This window comes from Cervus canadensis, chromosome 7, assembly GCF_019320065.1.
Source record: "Cervus canadensis isolate Bull #8, Minnesota chromosome 7, ASM1932006v1, whole genome shotgun sequence".
Classification (NCBI taxonomy): Eukaryota; Metazoa; Chordata; class Mammalia; order Artiodactyla; family Cervidae; genus Cervus; species Cervus canadensis.
The window spans coordinates 45,261,419-45,284,473 of record NC_057392.1 but is presented as its reverse complement, the minus strand read 5'-3'; the positions used below and the strand labels follow the sequence as shown (position 1 = coordinate 45,284,473).

The following is a 23,055-nucleotide window of genomic DNA, read 5'->3' as shown; positions in this document are numbered from 1 at the left end:
CTAGGGCACAAGAGGCTGAACAACCAACAAAGGCTTCACAGAGGATGAGCCCTGATTTGAGCATTAGAAGAAAAGGATGAGCCAAGTAGATGGGAAGGGTGGGCTTTCCGAGCAGAGAAGGTCCGTACAAAGGCAGGAAGGGGAGGTGACACAGAGGGAATAGAGAGATAAACATTGATCTGCTGAGACAAGTGAGGTGGTAACATCTCCAAAGAGACCATTACAATAGAAAAACTGGAATTCAATAAGTTTAGATTCTATAGGGCCTTGAGTGAGTAAGCTAGAGCCCCTACACTTGAAAGAAACAGGCACATTCATTATCTCATGACATCTTGGTTTCTGATACAATCTAAGAAGTCAGAGGGTAAAGTCCTTAGTACTGAATGCTCTCAGCAGCAGCTTTTCTGAAGACCGGGTCTTTTTGGCCTGTGTCTGTCTCAGAAGCAATGGTGTCGGAGCTCGCACTGCTACTGGAGGAAGCACAAGGCCAAGAGCCTCCCCTTCTGTCACCTAGAGAACTTATAGTCCCTCTCTTCTCACCTTGGCCTATTTGGGCTTGAAAGCCCACCATGCACAGCTTCCCCCAACCATGAAAAGAACTCAGGAAGAGTACTGAACACTATACATTGTGCATTTGCTGGGAACAGTACTATTGGGAGGATGTGACTACTATTTCTGATGGCTCCCCTCAGTCTTTCTCTCAGCTTCCAGAAGGAAAAGGATGATTTCTGGTCCCTTTGTATAGCACTTCTGTCACTGTCATATACACTAGAATCAAAGAGATAATGTGAAAGCACCTTAGGTGCTTCAGTGTGAAGAGTCATGAGGCCTAGGGAAGATGTGTGAACTGGTGTGTGTGAGGCATCCTGCCAGTGTCTACTAGGGAGCCTAGGTGAGTGTCAGACTAGTGGAGGAAGGAACAGTCACCAGTGGTTCTTGACACATGCCTGTGGTCCTCTCCGAAATCCATAGAACTTAAACTTGTAGGACAGGCATCAGCCATCTCATTGCCTCCACCAACACTGAGTAGCCTTCAGCCCTCAGGCATGGTGCAAGGTGGGCAGGGCATCTGCCACAGACTCCGCCCCACAGAGAGGCCAGCCAAGCTCGTGGAAAGCGTTCGGAGAAAAAACACAAAAGCCATTACATAATTCTAGAGTTGACAGGCTCCTAGAGTGAACTCCTTAAATCACACAGATGAAACAGCTGTGGCCTAGAGAGGTTAAGTGATTGCTCATTATTTGGAATTTTCCTCAGAAGCAAATAACAGTGGAGTTTTCTAGGTAGGCAGACAAAACTGTCATGTACTATACATTCATGAAGATGAACCAGGGGAAGAAAGGAAAGAGGCTGTCTTGTTAGTATGCAATAGGAGGACTCAGAACATGGTGTGTGAATGTTTGGAATAGAAATGATCAATCCAACAGAAAAACATGCCAGGGCTATCTTAAGGTAAGTTCTTATTTATCTAATCGGACAGCTGGTTTGGGGGTGGGGGTGGGGGGCGGGAGGAAGCCTCTCCAACTGAAGAAATTCCCTCTGGCCTCAGGATTGTCCTGGTCTTGTTGATGAGATTATTGCTATCTGGACCTGGCAGAGGTCCCAGCACTCAGTGATCTGGGGATAGGAACAAGTCCCCGCAGGCAGACATCATTAGTGCCATCAAATCCTATTTACATATCACCTGGGCACATGGCCGGTTGCTGAGGGCTTGCTCAAGGCCTCATGACACTTTATCTGAGGAGCTGATGCCCTTGACAGCGACAGGAAACTGGATATTGATGCAAATGGAAAGGAGGCAATGGGGTGGATTATTATAAATGAATATAAGGTGTCAGACAGGATTTTCTAAGATTCATTCTTAGCTATATTTGTTTAGGGCAATAGAGAAGGAGTTTTATTTTCTGGGTACCAAGGAATGGTAGAAAGGTCATATGTGGGTAAGCAGAGAGCACAGTAGGACACATCACACACTCTCTACATTTGCATTAGGCCAAAGACAATCATTTGGGGTCACATATTACTGACTGGAGCACTGGAATTCAGAATTAGCCCAAGACCAGATGCCAAATAACACTATGTTCCATAATGGCTATTTCTTCACATGATCAAATATGCCATCATTTTTTATGAAGATGCTGTTTATTTTCTATTGAATATTGCTAAATTTTTATTGTATTTATATTACTTATAGATCACTGAATAACATCTTCAATGATACATAATTCTGTGAAACATAAGAGCTTTTCCACTGACTAATTCATTCTAAATTCAAGTTGGGTATGGTGCAGGCATTTTTATATCTGACAGATGGAGAAACTGAAGCTCACACAAGACCACAAAGCTGGCTGCAGCTGAGCCAAGACCAGGACATGATGACTTATCTCGTGTCTAGTCCAAGGCATTTCCCACTGGAAAGCACCGCCCATGCTGACCTGGCCTCGCTGGGCTCCCCCAGGGAGGGAGGCGCTGACCTGAGTTGCTGGATAAGGTCTTCGCCCTCCTTGATGACATTAAGTGTGGCATCCAGAGTGGCGGTCTGCTGCTGCTGGAACTGCTTGATCAGTTCCTGGACCGCATCCACAGAGTCTGCACAGACATCCTCCAGCATCTCCTTCTGAAGGTCTTCCATCCATGTCCATAGCTGTGGGGGATAGAGAAAGCAGAGTCTACTCAGGGCACATGGGAGTGGACGGCTGGGATTAAGGGCAAGAGTGTGGAACTCAGGTCATCCAACCTACCCTTAACTACTCAGTTCAATATCAGACTGTCCTAATCAGCACCCTATGGGTCAGTTTGCATCTCTGTATTTATATTCACTATCCATCTCTGCTAAGTTTACTCCACTAGTACAGGCATTCCCTAAGGACAGGAATTACCCTCTGCCTTACTTTCTAGTGGTTCTGGAAAACTGGTCTTAGAGCAGGAAGCTCACTCATTTTTGAGAGAGTGGGAAGAACAGGAAACTGATGATGGACAAATTCTATTTCATCTTTCATAAAGGACGACTCTGCACACTTCCTGCAGATAGCTAGAGGCTGATTCCCAGACATGTATCATGATTTTACAAATATACAAGAAAGAATGGGATGTTCACTAAGAACCAAGTGAAGATTAATTAAGAAAATACGTGCTAGGCTAAACTATTTTTTCTTCTAAGGACTGCTTTGTTGGTTAGAAAGCTGACTGCTAAAGAGGTATAGCTTATCTTAATTTCAATATAAGACATTTCCATCATGATATTCAAGATGTTGAAATGCAATCAGGATGATATTACTGGTCAGACAACTTTAAAAGAGCTAAGAGTAGTGTTTTGAATGGAATAAGTACTGGAAATGATGAGGAGTTGAATTGAAATACTAAAAGTTCATTTATTGATAGCTCTTCCTCATACTGAAAACCGGTGGACTTCCACAGTGCTCCACTTCTAAGTGCTCTCATTGAGCATTTTCATGAATGGTCGAGGGAAAGACATGTCTGATGTTTGCTTAGAAACAAGGACCCTTCCCCTTGTTAGCAGAAAAGATAAGCTCATGACTCTACCAGGAGAAAAGCTAGTAGAGAGAAAAAATTGATAGAAGGAGCCAGAAGATGCAGATTGTGACTGCTGTTCTTCCCATAACCTGTGGTGTCTTTGAGTATGTCACCTTTGCTTGTCAGACTTCATGTGTAACATAGGCTGAGGAAAGCATAAAATAAAATAGTTAACTTACAGTTCTAACATTCTGTAAGTTTTCCATGTTAAAAACATGGATAAATATCCATCTTAAGAATATTATTTCATCTTGTTGGTTCTCAGTATGGTAAACCATGGTGTGGCCTTTGTAACAAGGGGTTAGAAAAGAGACAATAAAGAGAGACAAAAATAATCTTCAGACTTTTGACAAGTTATTCTTGTCTTTAAGAGAGGAAAGGCCTTAAGTGTGACAGAAGAGGTTGAGTTCATAAGATTAAGAAGCCCTGGAGGTAACAAATAAAAGGGGAGTGTTCTTTTTGGACAGGTAAGAACTTCTCTGAGCCTCAGTCTCCTAATCTACAAAATGGGAAGAAAAAGATTTGACCTGCTCACTTCAAAGATTATGAAAAATCAATTATTTACTTATTATCAATGCTTTAAATAAACAGATAGCATTATTTTTTTTAACAGATAGCATTATTAATAAGCCTATTGCAAATTATTATTCAGTGTTTCTGTCATTTAGCAGCTTGTGTCTGGTTTAGTTCAATTTACTTATTTATTTTTTTTACAAATAAGCTTTCTGTTGTAAAACACAAGTTTTCCAGACTATTTAAGCTCAGGTACATTATCCTATAGGTATGAATGTATCTATTTCAAATCAGTATGAAATCAGAAAGTTCAGGATATTGGTCACTACAATTTAAAGTTACTTCAGACTTTCTGGCTGCTGTTTTTCCTGGGGCAAAACCATTTTCCAACTGTGCTGAAGTCCTTGGGTATGAGACAATGGAATCTCTGAAAAATTGCTATATAGAGAGGCAATATAGCATAGCAGTTAAGAACTTCTAAATCAACAATACATTAATTAAAAAACTAAATAATAAAGGAAGGAAGAAAGAAAGAAAGGGAGGGAGGGAGAGACAGAGCGAAAGAAAAAACAAAAGAAAGGCAAGAAAGAAAACACACCCAGTTCTACCACATATTACCTCTATAACCTTGGACAAGTAATGTACCCTCTTTACACCTCAATTTTCCTTGACAGTAAAATGAGAATAGTAATAGTTGTTATCCCTACAGAGTTGTAAAGATTATCAATAAATTGATATGTGTGTGTGTGTATGTGTGTGTGTCTTTATGTATACACACACAAATAAATGAGATATATATGTATATATACATACACACACTCTACATTTATATACATTTTATATATAAATATATACATACACACACTCTACATTTATATATATTTTATATATAAATATATACATATGATATGCATATCACTTAGAAACAGTGCCTGGCATATAGTAAGTGCTAGATGTTATGATATTTTTATTTTTTTTATTTTTTATTTTTATTTTTTTTTTTAGATATTATTATATTTTAAAGATATTTTTATGCAAGTCACCTCCAGTTCCCACTAGAAGACAGAGGAAAAGTTTGAAGTACTCCATTTTTAAATTGGTAAAAGATCGATACTGGATTTGATCTTTCAATATGCTAACATGAGCTGGGCCCCTCTTTTCTGTTTTTTGCAACTTTGTCCTGGGATACCTAAGGAAAACCTAGAGATTGAAAAGTCCAGAAATTTCCTTTCTAAAAAAGCAAGAAAAGACAGGATTATGTGAAGAGAGAGAGAGATTAAAATTGTGGCTAGGAAAGAGGTCACTTAAGAAAAACAAACTTAGTGTGTCCAGATAGAAAAGGCACTGGATGGAAGACTGCTCAGGATGAGGCTGGTATTCCTATTACAAGAATGAGAGAGGACAGAAGCTTATAGATATCTTAAGGAATTTATTTTATTCAAGATAATTTTGTTCTCAGTACCATCCTTAAGCTATTTTAATGGCTTCATAGCTTGGAGTTCATTTTTTTCTCCTCTTCAGTAAAAACTTAAACACTTCTGGTGTAGGTCTAGGGAAGAAAGTCAGCATTATTCCTTTCTGAGGAAATCCACCATGACTCATGACACTCCCTCCACCTGGTAGCCATGTAGCTAAATTGTAGGGACCAAAGATCAAACTTGCCAAAGACGAGATGTCAGTGTAACAACAAAAAGACTAGAGAAAGATCAGGTATGTCTGAGGAAATGCACTGACCTCAGGAGTCAATATCATTTTAATAAAAATGTGTCCTACTCCTGTATATTCTCTGATTAATGAGTTGAAGTTGATTTTTCACATTATCAGGTCATATATTCTACTTCATTGTAAAGAAAATCTTGTCTATGGTAGATTAAAACCTACCACTAAGGGAAATCAACTAAGAAGTCAATGATGTACAACATAGATGCCACTCAACAACAGAGGAAACTATAAGCAAAGTGAAAAGACAACCTTCAGAATGTGAGAAAATAATAGCAAATGAAGCAACAGACAAAGGATTAATCTCAAAAATATATAAGCAACTCCTGTAACTCAATTCCAGAAAAATAAGAGACCCAATCAAAATGTGGGCCAAAGAACTAAACAGACATTTCTCCAAAGAAGACATACAGATGGCTAACAAACATGAAAAGATGCTCAACATCACTCATTATCAGAGAAATGCAAATCAAAACCACAATGAGGTACCATTACACGCCAGTCAGAATGGCAACTATCCAAAAGTCTACAAGCAATAAATGCTGGAGAGGGTGTGGAGAAAAGGAAACCCTCTTACACTGTTGGTGGGAATGCAAACTAGTACAGCTGCTATGGAGAACAGTGTAGAGATTCCTTAAAAAACTGGAAATAGAACTGCCATATGACCCAGCAATCCCGCTGCTGGGCATACACACTGAGGAAACCAGAACTGAAAGAGACACGTGTACCCCAATGTTCATCGCAGCACTGTTTACAATAGCCAGGACATGGAAGCAACCTAGATGCCTATCAGCAGACGAATGGATAAGAAAGCTGTGGTACATATACACCATGGAATATTACTCAGCCATTAAAAAGAATGCATTTGAATCAGTTCTAATGAGGTGGATGAAACTGGAGCCTACTATACAGAGTGAAGTAAGCCAGAAAGAAAAACACCAATACAGTATACTAACACATATATATGGAATTTAGAAAGATGGTAACGATAACCCTGTATGTGAGACAGCAAGAGAGACACAGATGTATTGAACAGTCTTTTGGACTCTGTGGGAGAGGGCGAGGGTGGGATGATATGGGAGAATGACATTGAAACATGTAAATTATCATATGTGAAACGAATCACTAGTCCAGGTTCAATGCATCATACAGGGTGCTCAGGGCTGGTGCACTGGGATGACCCAGAGGGATGGGATGGGGAGGGAGGTGGGAAGGGGGTTCAGGATGGGGAACACATGTACACCCATGGCAGATTCAAGACAACGTATGGCAAAACCAATACAATGTTGTAAAGTAAAATAAATAAATAATTTAAATTAAACAAACAAACAAAAAACATAGATGCCACTCAGCCCAGTGGTCAGCAGCCTGATAAGGAAAGGAAAGGGCCAGTCTACCTTCAAGAGGATAAAATGTCAAGTAAAATTGCTATGGAATTTGACTCAGAGATAGGGAAGCACCAGAGACAAAGGGTTAGTGCTAACATTTCTTCATTTTTCCTTCTGTAAAAACAAAAACAAAACAAAACCCAGATGGAACGAAGTTCTTTAATGGAATTGGTATATACTGGGGATAATTCTCAATCTTGCCCTTGTCCTAGCTCTATGATCATGGGAAAACTACTTCAAGTACTTCATACTTAAAGTACATGTGCATGAGTATGTGTGTGCAGGTGGGTTCTCCAGAAGCCAAGGTAAAGAAGAGAGTTGTAATAAAAATGCCTTCCTAAATTGAAAAAAACTGCAGTCACATCTTTGACACCAAGACACCCCAAGTCTAGAGAGTTTAGCAACACTTTGAAGATAATTGTACTACCAAGTTAAGATACTATTTAGTATCTGGAAGGCTTGAGTAGAGAACCACAGAAAATCATGCACAGTCGCCCCCTGGTTTCAGCAAGCTTAAATTGCAGGCTCATAGTTCTGAATAAGCACCTCTGAGGCATAAACATTAACATCAGTGTGACTAACCTATGAGTAAGGACCCATATTCCGTTCCTTAGGCTGTAAGTTTCCTATTACCTGAATTTCCTGTAGGTCTCCCTCTGTCTATGTGTCCATCTGACTTATTCTTGAAGAGCATGCCTAGATTACTTTGAAAAGAATCCAAATCAGAGAGTCACTTCTATTATTAATTTATTCATTATCAGGGAGCCAATGAGACTGAGTCAGAATGATCTTGCAGTTCAAGTTATCACAAACCATTGCCAGAATGAGGTGAAATCATGGAGTGAGTGAGGCAGCTTAGGAGCAGCTACCACACTTTTCTTCCTGCTGTCCTCCATTTCCATTTCTCTCCCCTAGGATAATCCTCTTAACCCTCTGGTTATCCACTGTCTAAAACATTAATTAGCACTGTGCCTCTGCCATAATCCACCTGCTCCTGAGAAAAAATCTCCTGTTTCAGCCATTTCCAGACCTTCTGTTCTTGATCAAACACACCTGTGCGAGGACCATTCTTTCAGGGTTCTGCTCTCTGCTTGGCAATAATTATTTGGGCCCTGCTTCCCAGGTGGGAGCCTGGTGGGCTACCATTCATGGGTTTGCAAAGAGTCAGACACAACTGAATATGCATGCACAAGATACATACACTTAGGTCTCTTAATGTGTTCTCTCAGAGAACACATTATGGCCCAAAATGCCTACATCTAAAAGAATGAACTGATTTGAAACTCTCTGAACTTTGGTAGAGGGGGAGTTAAGGCAGCTTTTCAATGAGCCTACATAAAGTTTGCTCTAAGACTGAAACCAGAGAGTTCAGGAAGGGCCAGCGCATGGACCCCATTCTGCTTACATAGAGGGGCAGCCTGAGAAAAGGGAAACTGAAAAGGGCAGGAAGGGAGGGACAAGGAGGGAAGAAACTAGGAGGTTTGTAGAAATAACGAGGCTTATGGACGAGAGCTTAAGGAAAGAGGTAATTTTACTCTGTTGCTTTCTCCTGTTGATTGGCTACACCATTTGCACAGTTCTGGTAGCCATTGTGCTGATACAACTGATTGACTCCTAGAGATGCGAAAGGAACACCAATTCCATGGGATGAATCACCCCTCCCTCATTTTGAAGGCATCATTTTCCTTTGGCATTGACTGTCAGTTTTTATCTCTTAAATAAATACCATACCAGCCTAACAACTGACATAGAAGAAGAAGAAGTTGTTTTGTTCTTAAGGCCGATAATCCCCTTTGAAAACTGATTCAGTTTTGGTTCTATAGTGGGCAGATAAAGGAATATGTGTGTATGCGTGTATCTATGGCATTTGTGGTGTACATACCCATTTGAGCAGGAAATAGCATGAAAGAATGATTTCACAGAGTTATAAACAATTGGAAATGGCATTTAATTAAACATCTAACAAAGAGCTGAAGTTGATTATCTTGGCCACATTCCTTAGTTAATTTGACTCTCATATTATGACTACAAAAATAATCTAAATACAGTTATTTTGAAAACCCAGCAATTGCAGCATTTCCATGGAAACAGAGCAAAGAGAGAATTCTGCCTGGACAATCTCTGTGGAGCAGATGACACTTGCCACAAATGCCTTTTTTTAAAATGACTTTTTTTCTCCTGGACAAAGAAAATGAGGACTCGAGTAAATACTTCTCCCTACATTCTCCCTGAGCTTTCCAGACCAGCAAACAGCCAGCTGGCCTCTTGTCCCCAGGCAAAAGGAAGATATTTGAAAGTTCAGCACAATTTCTATTAATAGCTGAGGTTCTGGATGCATAAGAAAGTTCCAAGCACATGTTTGTCACCTCTCTTTATTATGTAGCTCTTCTCTCAAAGTAGAGATGGAAAGTTTTGTTTTCATAAAATAACATTTATTGGGATTGTTCTTCACTTTCAATTGGAAATATTAAAGAAAACTTATAAAACAAATAAAATATTCAAAGGAAAATTAAATCATTCATAACATTCTTAACTTCTTTGTATGCTTCCTTCTAGTCTTCATTCTAAGTATGTGATCAAAATTGTGGTCATGATGGATATACAGCTTTTTATATATTATACCACAAGCTCTTTCTCATGCCATTAATGATCTTTGACAATGTGATTTATAACTGTATAATATTTCACTCTATAGATTCATTATGATTTAATGAATCACTTAACATGGAATATTTAGATGGTTTCTAATTATTCAAGGTTATTAATAACACTGCAATTAAATACTTAGAAGTTTTTAACCCTCCAGACGCCTTTAGTCACCAAGAATTCACAAAGCCAGCAAACAGAATCAAGCAGACTCTTGAATCTGCAGAAGAAACGAGCCTAGGGGACATCTTCTTCATATCTTCCTTCTGTTTCCCCTCTGATCCTAATTAAAGTACATCTTTGGTACAGCTGAGTAGAAAATTATTCTTCCATTCACTCTATTTACTGTAAGAGAGAAAAGATCCATAGCAACTCAAAATTCCCTCACAGACTTGTGGACTAGTAAACTTGGCTACTAACCTTGCCTTGAGTAAAAAATCAGAACTTTGCCTACAGAGTAAAGAGGATGGAGTCAAGAGTTAATTGACCAGGATCAGAAAGGATCCACATTTAGCAAGGTCTGAGAGCTGGTGTGTCTTGAGAGGCATTAAACAGAATAGGGAAAGAGCAAACCACAGGTGTTCCTTCATTAGCCCATTCAAGGATCCTCACTTCTGACTACCCAATAATCCATTTCTGCCTGCTACATAGGCTGTAGAGGAAAGCTCCCACAGGCAACTCAGATTCCCCACCTGCCTTTCTTTGTTTACACTGTCCGTAGAGTTCAAATCAAAGAACTGGAGTAGATGAATGATGCAATCGAATGGGCTTTCCCCCACCTTTTTATTTTTTCTATTTTCTTCTTTTTAGGAGAAGTGACTAGCTTCTCATTGTCAAGTAAGCCTGTTTAATATTTATTCAGTGTCACTAAGTATCAGACACAGCAGTAGAAATATTAGAATCTATGTTTACACATCTAAGCCCACATGTGTACTCTACATATGAGCACCCCCAATTTAATGAGAAAGAGTCAGTCATCTCAGTGAGATCCCAGCATTGTTGATGAGGTACACACACAGTGCTCCTATCCTGTCTGGGTAGGAAGCTGGAAGCCCCAGGGAAGAATTTCAAGGAAAAATGATGCCTGAGTTGAGTCCTCAAGTTCTTTACAACCTACTTTAGAGATGATCTAAGGGTAAATTTGGGAGGGAGTTTTCTACTAGGAAAAAGTAGGTATTAAAACTGTACGACTCAAATTTGTAATAGTCACCATCATAATTATCACAAAATAATAGAAGCTAAGTAATTACCACAAAGACACACAGCCATGCCCAGTAAAGACCTAGAAGGTAACTGAGAGGAAACAGGCAGATAAAAAGTCCTATAGGATGGCCCCCATGAGGAGCCCCACCATAATAGCCACTCAAAATGATACTTTTCTTTCCCTCCTGGAAAAACTTAGAATGTATGTGATCTGAGGGTTGTAGATCTCTTGAACAAAAAAAGCCTCACAATCATACATCCCTTTACATCCAGGCAGGACTGCTCCTAATTTCTCTCATATTTTGGGGCCCCAAAGTAATAGACTATGCTACTTGCTGACAGCCTCAAATAAATTCCTGGGTTTAGAAAACTCTTCCAAGTCTGTTTCCTGGCCTTTATACGAAAGGCCAATGAGAAACAGCAGGGGCTTTGCAGTCAGAAAGATCTGGGTTCAATCCTTACTTTTACCACATCCTCACTATAAGACCTTGAGCAAATTATTAATTTCTCTGATATATAAAATTAGAATTAAAAATGACAATTCTCATTGTTATTGACTAGACAGAGAAATAGTTAGGCACATAGTAGGGCAAATCCATTTTAGTTCCCTCTCCCTTTCTTCACCTGTCCCAGTATCACCCCACTTCCTTTGGTACTATTTCATATGAAATATGAACTGAACGATGGTGGGAAAACAAGTCTCAGATTCAAACAGGACCAAACTTAGCAAGGTTTGAGAGCTATCTTGGAAAAGAATGGTTAATAACTGCATCCCTGACTATTCTTTTACTTTTTTCATCTAAGAGCTACCCTGACTCTGTCTTGGGGTTTGAAAAGGTAAAAAGATGAGTAAGGAGAAGGAAGAAGGGCAGACGAGCAGAGGAGATACGAGAGGGAGAAAGGAGGACAGAATGCATGGTAGCAGGTAAGAACACGAGCACAGAATTTAGGAAGACAGGTCAAGACCCTGCTGTACTGAGCAGCTCTGTAACCTTAGACAGGTTCTTTTCTGGGCCTTAGCTTCTTTGTTTGAAAATATGTTTAATAAAGTCTGTATCGTAAGATTCTCATGAGGATTACATGTGATGCTGTATGTGTCTAGCAAGTAGTAAATATTCAATTAGAAAAATACACTACCTAATATACACTGAGTGCTTGCAACAGACCGAATCTTAGGCTAGATAAATCACATATATCACATCAGGTTTAACTACTATTGTTAATTATGATTATCGACATCAAATAAAGAAGAAGAGGAGAAAAAAAAGAATCTTGAACTCACATTAGAACCATAAAGAGCCTTAGGAACATTGAGTCTAACTGCACAATTTTATAAATGAGGCAACCTAAGGCCAGAGACACTGTGATTAGCACAAACACACAGGATTTTATAGCAGCAGGATCTGGACTGGAATCCCACCCTCCTAATTCCATGTCCAGAAGGTTGGAGATGCAGCTAGAGAGGTTTCCTGGGAGCTTCAGTTAACTTTCCAGGAACGGCACTTCCCTGGAAACTAACCTGGTCCACACCTCCTTTGGCAGCCTATAGCCCCACAGTCCTCACAAGGAACATGGCTCTTGTTCATTCACGCTCCTTTCTCTCACCCACAGGCTCATAATTAAAAGAGAATACACATGTCTTTGATTTCTGAGACCTTATTAAGAATCAAGTAAGCCACAGCAAGCAGACAACCAGGCAGGAAAACTTGGATTAAAGCTAATCCCCCCACCCCCACTCCCCTTGCTTTACAGACACTCATCAGAGGGTGGTTGTAGGTCCCATGGAGAAGCAGCAGAGCCAGCTTCACAGGGCTCCCCAGCCCTTCATCTGCCTGGGGAATCTCAGTTTAGAAAACATCTTTTCATGTTTAACTCTGATAGACACTGCAATGATCTGCATTCATTCCCACAGAGTGTTAGAAAAGCCTGTGAAGGAGGAACAACCAGGCTTCTTAAGGCATTTTGAATATCAAAAATCAATTTAATTAAGTAAGGTTAATTTTTCTTCCTGAGCAGCAATCCAACTTTAATGAATACTTCATTAAAATTAATTCCTGGGGGAATACAAGCATGTATACACCTAATGAGTTCATCTGTCAAGGGTGTTATTACAGAAGATGTTAAATGTGCCTCCTCACTGGCCACTTAGACTGCCTGGTGTTAATCAGAGCCAAAAAGCAACCATAGGTCTGCAACTCTCCTGCTCTCTCCATAGAGAGAGACTCTTTGATCCTGCCAACAATGTAACATGATCCATCCTCCTCTCTCCTGTCTTCACTCTGTGAATGATTCAGGGGCCAGATTTAAGTCCAGCCTCCTGCGCCCCAGTTTCCCTCCCTTCACTGGCTTTTACTCCACAGTGAGAAAGGTTAGGACACTCTCACTTTATTAGCACACAGTGGCAGATTTCATATAGATGATTTAATCCTCTGTTAAAAAAAATAAAATAAAAACACTGAACAGATTTGCAAACTCTGTATATTCCCTGCTGGTAGCAAAGACGATTTAAGTTCTGCAGGGCTCTGATTTCTGATGGGAAACATCAACCAAGAGAAACTGGGTGTTGCGTGGGAAAGGAATCTCTGATCCTTTATTATTGCCTCTTAAGGTGACTATTTCTATACCAGGAATTCCCAAATTTCTCCAGTTGCAGACTGAATGCTCTAACAGACTCCCCAAACCATCTGCCTCCTCACCCCTCTCCTCACTAGGGATAAGGAGGAAATTTTGCCCCATATTGGTTGAGACCTCAGTGCAGATTATCAGAAGCAAGTTGTTAATATCATCAACCTCAGGGGGCTAGTAACTTCCAGACCACCCAGGACACCAGGCAGACCTCGGGGAGCTAGGAAATTGACCTGACTGTTCCAGAACAAAGCAGCCCAGCCCAATGCCCCTCCTTGCTAACTCTCCATACCTCTTTGGTGTGAGTATGGAAGGAGACAGACATGTCCAGCAGAAGCTTCCGCTGCTCCACCCTGCGCACGAAGTCTTGGATGCGCACCTCCAGGTGTCTAGCTGCCTTGTAGATCTCCTCCGGGTCACATTCCCCTGTCTGAGCCAGCTGCTCTGCCGCTTCTAGGAGCTTGTCCGCATTGGTGTATGTATTCTGCCAGCAACGACAGTGAAGAAAAGTCAACTTGCAGTCACGAATGGAGCTTCACGTCTTCCCCCAGCCCACCAGGGCTGCCCAGAGCTGGAGCGCATTGCGTGGGCGCTGAGCCCAGAGCTCCCTAATCTGGCACGGAGGAGCTGAGCGCCCAGCTCACCCACCACCTCGCAGCAAGCCAGCAGCCTGCCTGGCAGCTCAGCACAAGCGGGTACTAGCTCAGTGCCTCCTCTATCCCTGGGATTTCTCCCAGGTGGGGTGTCCTGGAAAGAAGTGAGCAGACACGCTAGAATCTCTATTCCTCAGCCTCGCCTGGACCCCCTACCCTTAGGGAGATCCATCACTGCCCTCACCTCTCAGGCCAGAGTTGAAGATACTTCATCCACAAAGATCAGCTGGGTTTCTATATGAGAACACCAGAGAAATAATAACTGGGAAACTCGTATGACTTTTCCCCCAAGTCCCTTGTAACTACTGGTGTTTATCTTTTGGAACAGAGCTATCTCTTTGGAGGGGAAAGGGTCAGAACTCAGGGAGCTGACAGAAGGAAGCAGTCACAGCCAGAGTGAGGAGATGCAGGCAATTCTCTGCGTGACCAGCAAAGGCATAAAGCTTGCGGGAAGGTTGGGCAGGTGTCTGGTGATTTTGTTTATCTTAAGCTACTGCATGCACGCACACATGCACACGCATTCTCACACACACACTCTCCTCCAAACCCCTGTCTGTGTTCTTCAGAGCATTTTGAAAAGCAACCAGCTTGTAATTATTGCTCATCAGGATGGAGTCACTGCCTCTGAAATACATGTATGTCAGTTATTACATATATGCCATGGATACAATTTTTCCTGGGTAGGCTTCCTGTAAAAGAGAGTTCCAGACAGACTCTGAATTAGAGCTGGTGGCTCAGATATACATTATATTTCTCAACACCCTTATAATGACACAAGGCCCAACAGAGTGATGAACAAGTGAACTGGTGATGATATGAAACTGGCAGCAGAAACAGTCAGGATCAAGTGCAAAGTGAGTGGAGAAGTGGAATGGATTTTGTAGCAATGATTGTGTGTGGTGCTTTACTTTGCGTATATCTGAGTGGTCTCTGGTCCCCGGAGAGTTCTTTAGACTCACCTGAAGACCCGGCTGTTAAAGGTTTAATTGTGTCCCCTCTAAATTTGCATATTGAAGCCCTCAGCCCCAAGACCTCAGAATGGGGCCCTTATTTGGAGACAGAGTAACGGCAGAGGTAATTAATTAAGATCAAGTCATAGTGAAGTAGAAGGATTCCTAATCCAATATGACTGCTGTCTTTACAAAACTAACACCTTGTAAAGAGACAGACCCACACTCCGGGAGAACACTGTGTGGAGCTGAGTGTGGGAATCAAGGAATGTCAAAGCCAAGGAATGCCAAAGAGTGCAAACCCGCAAACCACCAGGAAGTAAGAGAGAGGCATGAAACAGATTCTTCCCCATTTACCTCAGAAAAAACAATCCTGCTGACACTCTGTTCTTGGGTTTCTAGCCTCCAGAGCTGTGAGACAATACATTTCTGTTGTTTAAGTCACCCAGTGTGGCATTCTGTCATGGCAGCTCTAGCACACTATTACAGTGAGGTGGAACTTCCCAGATGCCATTGAGCCAGCTTCTTGATGGAAGAATGAGCAGGCTTTCAGCAAACACTTGTCATGGCCTCAAGGGATGCCCAGAGAGGCTTCAGTGTATCCTTAAGGAATGCTGTCTGACAAGCAACTGCCCAAGTCACCGTCCCAAAGCAAGTGAGGTGGAGCTGAGGCTTGGGTGGGGATGAAAAAGAAGAAAAATCTTTTGGCCCTACTTGGGGGATTCATGAAAAACATGATACTTGTGAGAGGAAAGAGGCTTTGCCACTGAGTTAAGTAAGAGGATATTGATTCTGGAAAGCAAATGAAGGAAGCATGAAGAGTCATGATGGAAAAGTGGGAGAGAGAAAATGACAGGCAGGAGGAGACCTCTGGGGCTGTGGGCCAGGTTAAGGAAGCCTGAATTGTGGGGGTGGCCCACAATTTCTAGTAAATACACCTTGAGCTGATGGGAGAGTTTTTTCAAGAATTCTTCAAATCTTCCATTTTAAACTTTAGGGAATCTCAAGAAAGCCCAAAGAAACCCCAAAGTTGTGTTTTTGTAGTTTCTAGCCAATAAATAAAAATTTATGGCAGAGCCAAAGCAAGCTTGCTTTCCAGTTAAGTTTGGGACCAATAAGAGGTAAATAAGAAGCAAAAGTGAAGTGTCTACTGCATGTAAGGTGAACAACTTGTCCTGGTTTGCCCAGGATTTTTCTGGTTTTAGCATTAAAAGTCCTGTGTCCTGAAAAACCTGTCAGTCCTGAGCAAATCAGGATGGCTGGTCACCCTAACACATATTCAACACTACAGATGTCTCAGGAGTACAGATAGATATATGATATATGTTGCTTCAAAGGAGAATAAAATCATCCTTAAGGGAAAAAATATGACAACATATTAAGTGGGACAAGCAACACAAAAATAATTAGGAGTTAATGTTTCTTGACATGATATAGGTGCTAAGAAGAAAATGAGTAAAAACCAAGAATAATAAAAGCCAATAATGACTGAATATTTTTCACATGCCAAGGACCATTCTAAAGGTTCACATGCATATTCATTCAATCTTCACAATGACCCTAGGAAGTTGATACAGTCATCAGCCCCACTTTACAGATGAAGAAACTGAGGTAAAAAGTATTTCTGGCTAAGGTCACATGTTTCAAAAGTGGTAGAACCAGGATTAAAATTTTGTTGTCCAGCTTCAGAGCTCAAGCTCCAAGTCATTACACTACCATATCAGCTGAAGAGGGGCCTTGCACGCCATGCTAAGGTATTTCAGTCTGAGGTAGGAAGAGGGCACTGAATAGTTACGTGGAAGAGAAGTATGACTAGTGTATAGTGTCTAGAAACATCACACTGCCTCTATGCAGGTGAGGGCAGAAGCCTGAGCATGGCAGGGAAGTGGGGGAGCTTCTCATGGACAGTCTCTCTCTCTTTGTGCTCTGTTAATCTCATAACACACTTGCTCTCATGCTCAAGTAAAGATGTGCTTCCCTGGGTACCTCCCTAGTGGTCTGTGTACCCCTTAAAGATAGGTCCCATGTGTCACTCATTGTGGGTTCTTCATGCCAGACACCATGGCTGATAGACAATAGGCACTTACTAAATGTCTACTGAATGAACAACACTCAGAGCTTGAATGAGCATGTCATGTCTGGGTAAGTTGAGCTAATCTCACTAAAATCGGAGAGTAGAAGGAAATCATATTTATAAGGCAGGGAAGGGCTAGATAATAGATTTTACAGTGAGAGGGACAAGAGAGACAGTGGGAGGGCAACAGGGTCAGCACTAAAAGCAGGGCTCCCTTCTTTACCTGTTTCCCAGACCTCCTCCCCATCATGACTAGAAAGAGCCTCTAAAATTCAGACCCAGTCACAGCTCTCTTCCACATAAAACTGTCCAGTGGCTTCCCATTTCCTCTGGGGTAAAACACCTCAGGGTGCCATACAACACCCTTCCTCATATGACACTTGTTTTTTCCCTTCAGCTTCAACTCCCCTAAAACATCCTGTGAAATAAATTGCTTATACTTCTGCAAACTCACAGCATTCAATATTCCCCTGTGCTTCTGCCTGGACTGTCCTTCCCCTACCTTTTTCCATGACCAACTCTTACTCACCCTGTAAGACCTAGCTCAGGTGTCACTTCCTCCAGGAAGTCCACCCTGAGATCCACTTCCCTCCCAAGGTTGGCCTATATGAGACCCTCTGAGCTCTCAGAGTGATCTGTGCCAAACCTCTTCTTGGTTCCTGCCATACTCTACTGCCAGTGTTTGCCTTTCTCATCCACTTAGGGGCAGGTAAAGTCTTTCACTTCTTTCCCTTGGTGCCTGGTACCAAGTGCGTGCTCTATAAAAATTTAATGAATGAATTAATAAATTAAAGAATACATTAATCCCCACCAATCCTAATGTTCAATCCTTGGCCCCCACCAACTACTTGGTACAAGACCTTATAAGCTAGAATTTATATGCAATGTTTAATCTCATTTGGTTTATCCTACTTCCTGGCAGAATCGTGAAATAAGAATGTGCTTATAGAATATCAATTAAAGTGTCAATGGAGCAATTCACTGACACCTGTCATTGTCCCAAATTGGGGAAAGGATCACAATTGGCTTCTGCTCACCTTTTGACCAAGCCAACAAGAGTTTCTACCCCAGGGCCAGAATCCAACTCACTATGAGTACAGTTCCTAGGCATCCTTTGGCTCCTCAGTCTCCTATCCTCTGCCTTGGGTTTGATCCCTTGATGACATTTCCTAATGGGCACTGCAAAAATAGGTTATGCGTAGGGGGACATCAATTCCTCAGCCCCTGGGAGTTTCAGGCAGGACCTGTGGTAACTGGAGCCCTGGGTCAGAGATTTAGGATGGCTGCATTTCCTGTTCTTCCCTCCCTCCATGCCTGTGTCCACCAGGCAAAAGGTTCTAGATAATTCAGCCCTTATGTCGATGGGCATAAATCTCATCCTCACCTCATTGTGCTTTGCAGATACTGCCTTTTGTTTCACAAACTGAAGGTTTGTGGCAACCCTGTGTTAAGCAAGTCTATCAGCATTGTTTTTCCAACAACATCAGCTCACTTCATGTCTCTATGTCACATTTTGGTAATACTTCCAATATTTTAAATTCTTTCATTATCATTATCTTTGTTGATTGTTGATCATTGATCTTTGATGTTACTACTAGGACTTACTGAAGGCTCAGATGATGGCTAGCATTTTTTAGCAATAAGGCATTTTTTAATATCATGGAGGGCATTTATTCATTTACACTGAAGGTCTCTTTATATCTGATCATTTCTACAACTGTGCATACAGAAATAACTCAAACATGAATCCTCCAGAAATTTAGGTTCACATTTGACTTTAAAAACACATCTCTAAATTACTAGAACTAATCAATGAATATAGTAAAGTTGCAGGATATAAAATTAACACACAGAAATCCCTTGCATTCCTATATACTAACAATGAAAAAACAGAAAGAGAAATTAAGGAAACAATACCATTCACCATTGCAACAAAAAGAATAAAATACTTAGGAGTATATCTACCTAAAGAAACAAAAGACCTATACATAGAAAACTATAAAACACTGATGAAAGAAATCAAAGAGGACACAAACAGATGGAGAAACATACCGTGTTCATGGATTGGAAGAATCAATATTGTCAAAATGGCTATTCTACCCAAAGCAATCTATAGATTCAATGCAATCCCTATCAAGCTACCAACGGTATTTTTCACAGAACTAGACCAAAGAATTTCACAATTTGTATGGAAATACAAAAAACCTCGAATAGCCAAAGTAATCTTGAAAAAGAAGAATGGAACTGGAGGAATCAACCTGCCTGACTTCAGACTCTACTACAAAGCCACAGTCATCAAGACAGTATGGTACTGGCACAAAGACAGAAATATAGATCAATGGAACAGAATAGAAAGCCCAGAGATAAATCCACGAACCTATGGACACCTTATCTTTGACAAAGGAGGCAAGGATATACAATGGAAAAAAGACAACCTCTTTAACAAGTGGTGCTGGGAAAACTGGTCAACCACTTGTAAAAGAATGAAACTAGAACACTTTCTAACACCATACACAAAAATAAACTCAAAATGGATTAAAGATCTAAATGTAAGACCAGAAACTATAAAACTCCTAGAGGAGAACATAGGCAAAACACTCTCCGACATAAATCACAGCAAGATCCTCTATGACCCACCTCCCAGAATATTGGAAATAAAAGCAAAACTAAACAAATGGGACCTAATGAAACTTAAAAGCTTTTGCACTACAAAGGAAACTATAAGTAAGGTGAAAAGACAGCCCTCAGATTGGGAGAAAATAATAGCAAATGAAGAAACAGACAAAGGATTAATCTCAAAAATATACAAGCAACTCCTGCAGCTCAATTCCAGAAAAATAAATGACCCAATCCAAAAATGGGCCAAAGAACTAAACAGACATTTCTCCAAAGAAGACATACAGATGGCTAACAAACACATGAAAAGATGCTCAACATCACTCATTATCAGAGAAATGCAAATCAAAACCACAATGAGGTACCATTACACGCAGTCAGGATGGCTGCTATCCAAAAGTCTACAAGCAATAAATGCTGGAGAGGGTGTGGAGAAAAGGGAACCCTCTTACACTGTTGGTGGGAATGCAAACTAGTACAGCCACTATGGAAAACAGTGTGGAGATTTCCTTAAAAAACTGGAAATAGAACTGCCATATGACCCAGCAATACCACTTCTGGGCATACACACTGAGGAAACCAGATCTGAAAGAGACACATGCACCCCAATGTTCATCGCAGCACTGTTTATAATAGCCAGGACATGGAAGCAACCTAGATGCCCATCAGCAGATGAATGGATAAGGAAGCTGTGGTACATATACACCATGAATTTTACTCAGCCGTTCAAAAAGAATTCATTTGAACCAGTCCTAATGAGATGGATGAAACTGGAGCCCTTATACAGAGTGAAGTAAGCCAGAAAGATAAAGAACATTACAGCATACTAACACATATATATGGAATTTAGAAAGATGGTAATGATAACCCTATATGCAAAACAGAAAAAGAGACACAGAAATACAGAACAGACTTTTGAACTCTATGGGAGAATGTGAGGGTGGGATATTTCAAAAGAACAGCATGTATACTATCTATGGTGAAACAGATCACCAGCCCAGGTGGGATGCATGAGACAAGTGCTCGGGCCTGGTGCACTGGGAAGACCCAGAGGAATCGGGGGGAGAGGGAGGTGGGAGGGGGGATCGGGATGGGGAATACGTGTAAATCTATGGCTGATTCATATCAATGTATGACAAAACCCACTGAAATGTTGTGAAGTAATTAGCCTCCAACTAATAAAAAAATTAAAAAAACAAACAAACAAACAAAAAACACATCTCTAAAAGTCCCAAACTGAATCCTCCAGGAATTTAGGTTCATATTTGACTCTATAAACACATCTCTGACAGTACCATCAACTCCCCAAGTCAACATATCCCTTCTGGAATCCTGCAACCCCTATTGGATCACATTTACATTTCTCTATCACACTGAGCTGGTAACAGAAACCAGGGGTGTGTTTTCCCTTCATAATGTACCTATGTCCTAGATTTCAGTTTCCAAGTGTCCTGAAGAAAGCTTCTGACAGAAGGAACAACTAGGCAGGGTATTACAGCATCATGTATTGGAACTCAGGTGATCACACATGTCACCACCACAGTGAGAACAGGGGGCTGGGACTAACTCAAATCTTCTGGGGACATCCTAAGTCTGTAAGAATCTCCCAAAGTTCAGCCTGTAGCTGGGCAAGTCTCTCCTGATGAAGAATACCCAGAGTGCTGTAACTCTCCCGAGGGGCAGGATAAAGCTCTAGGCTTAAATCAGGAAGCCATTCAGTATGACGCAGGAGACTCTCCAGGATGGCTAGGGAGATGAGATTTCCACACATGTTGATGACCCTGAACTGGGAGCAGTGGCTCAGGGCAGGCAGAATGGCCATGAGGTGGGAGTCCATGATCCTATACAGGTTTATGTCCAGTTCTTCCAGACAGCCTGCAACTTTCTCCAGCAGAACTTAGAGGAACTCAGGACTAAAGCTGGTCAGGATAACACCACTCACATTCAGGCCCTTTAGCTGATAGATGTTCAGGCACTGGAACAGATGGGTCAAGTCAGATTCTGTAGACAGGCAGTTGGTTATTGAGAGGTTGTCCAAGGGGGGTCTTCAGGCATCTGAGTATCTGGCTCAGATGGCCTTCCAAGAAAGAGGGAGAGTCCTTTAGGAGACACTGGAGGTACTGCAGCCTGAGGATCTGAGAAGTAAATTGTAGAAGATCCTGATTGTCCTGCTCCTCAACAGCAGACACATGAATGGGGCAGAGAAGGAGTTTCTGAACATTGCTCATCTTGAAGTAGAGAGCTTCTGAGTGAAACTCAAATCCACCTCCTAGACACAGTCCAGCTTCACCATACTAAGAACTCTCTTAATATCTTCCTTAGACACTGAAATAATCTTCATCTTCTTACAGCATAGGTGTATAGAGCCTTTTCTCTGTTCCATCCACATGAAGAGGTAAGTGAGGAATTTACCCAGGGCCTTTTTCTTGAGACAAAGTTCTATGACTACCTCCAAGGGAGCCAAGGGAGGTTTTGTCCTTGACATGTCCTCAGCCACTGGTGCCATCAGTGAGCTTGAGGGTACATAGTCCATGTCTCCAGACTACATCCTCTAGAAGTTCCAGCCAGTATTCCTCAAGTCCAGCACCTGAAATTTGCACCTCCTGGCGTGAACCTTCTGGGCCAGCAGGATATCAAGGCCATCCAGCACTGCTTGTAAGGTTCCTTTGTGAGGCTGCTGAATCAGGCCCCCCAGAGGCAGGTGGGCAAAAGGGCCAGGATTGCACCATGGTCTTCAGGGTCTCACTGTGTCTACCAGAGAAGGCGACCATGAATAATGGTGGGTAGAGCTCAGTAGGCAGATACTCCAAAGAGGAGATGGCTGGGGCTTCGTCTCTCATCAGGCTCACTGCTGCTAAGTTCACAAATCTGGGTGGGTTGTGAACACTCATCCTGACTCTTCTCTGAATGGAATCCAGCTCTGATCTGTTTGGTGGGCTGCTCAGACCTCAGTCTTGGTGGAGAACACAGGCAGTGACTCCAGACTGAGAAGCTTCTGCATCTCTTCTTTGATGATTGATGCTTTTATAGACCCCTTCTAACCACATCCGCTCTCCTTCCAACCACTAACTTCCAATCAAAAGGCACTTCCTGATAAGATTCCACAGTGTCCCTCAGGTTAACCCTAACTGGGT

At 41.5% G+C, this 23,055-nt stretch overlaps 1 protein-coding gene across 15 annotated transcripts in view; it reads right to left on the bottom strand.

The window, feature by feature from the left end:
- The window catches only part of KALRN (kalirin RhoGEF kinase), a 671,401-nt gene that overhangs the window by 309,558 nt on the left and 338,788 nt on the right, over positions 1 to 23,055 (bottom strand). For 13 of the 15 annotated variants that reach the window (XM_043473179.1, XM_043473181.1, XM_043473173.1 and 10 more), the window contains exons 11-12: positions 13,921 to 14,112; positions 2,436 to 2,644 (exon numbers count right to left, since the gene is read on the bottom strand). In XM_043473179.1, the coding sequence (XP_043329114.1) occupies positions 2,436 to 2,644; positions 13,921 to 14,112 (401 nt within the window). The remainder of the gene's footprint in view (positions 1 to 2,435; positions 2,645 to 13,920; positions 14,113 to 23,055) is intronic. The other 2 variants (XM_043473183.1, XM_043473184.1) reach the window with 1 other exon arrangement.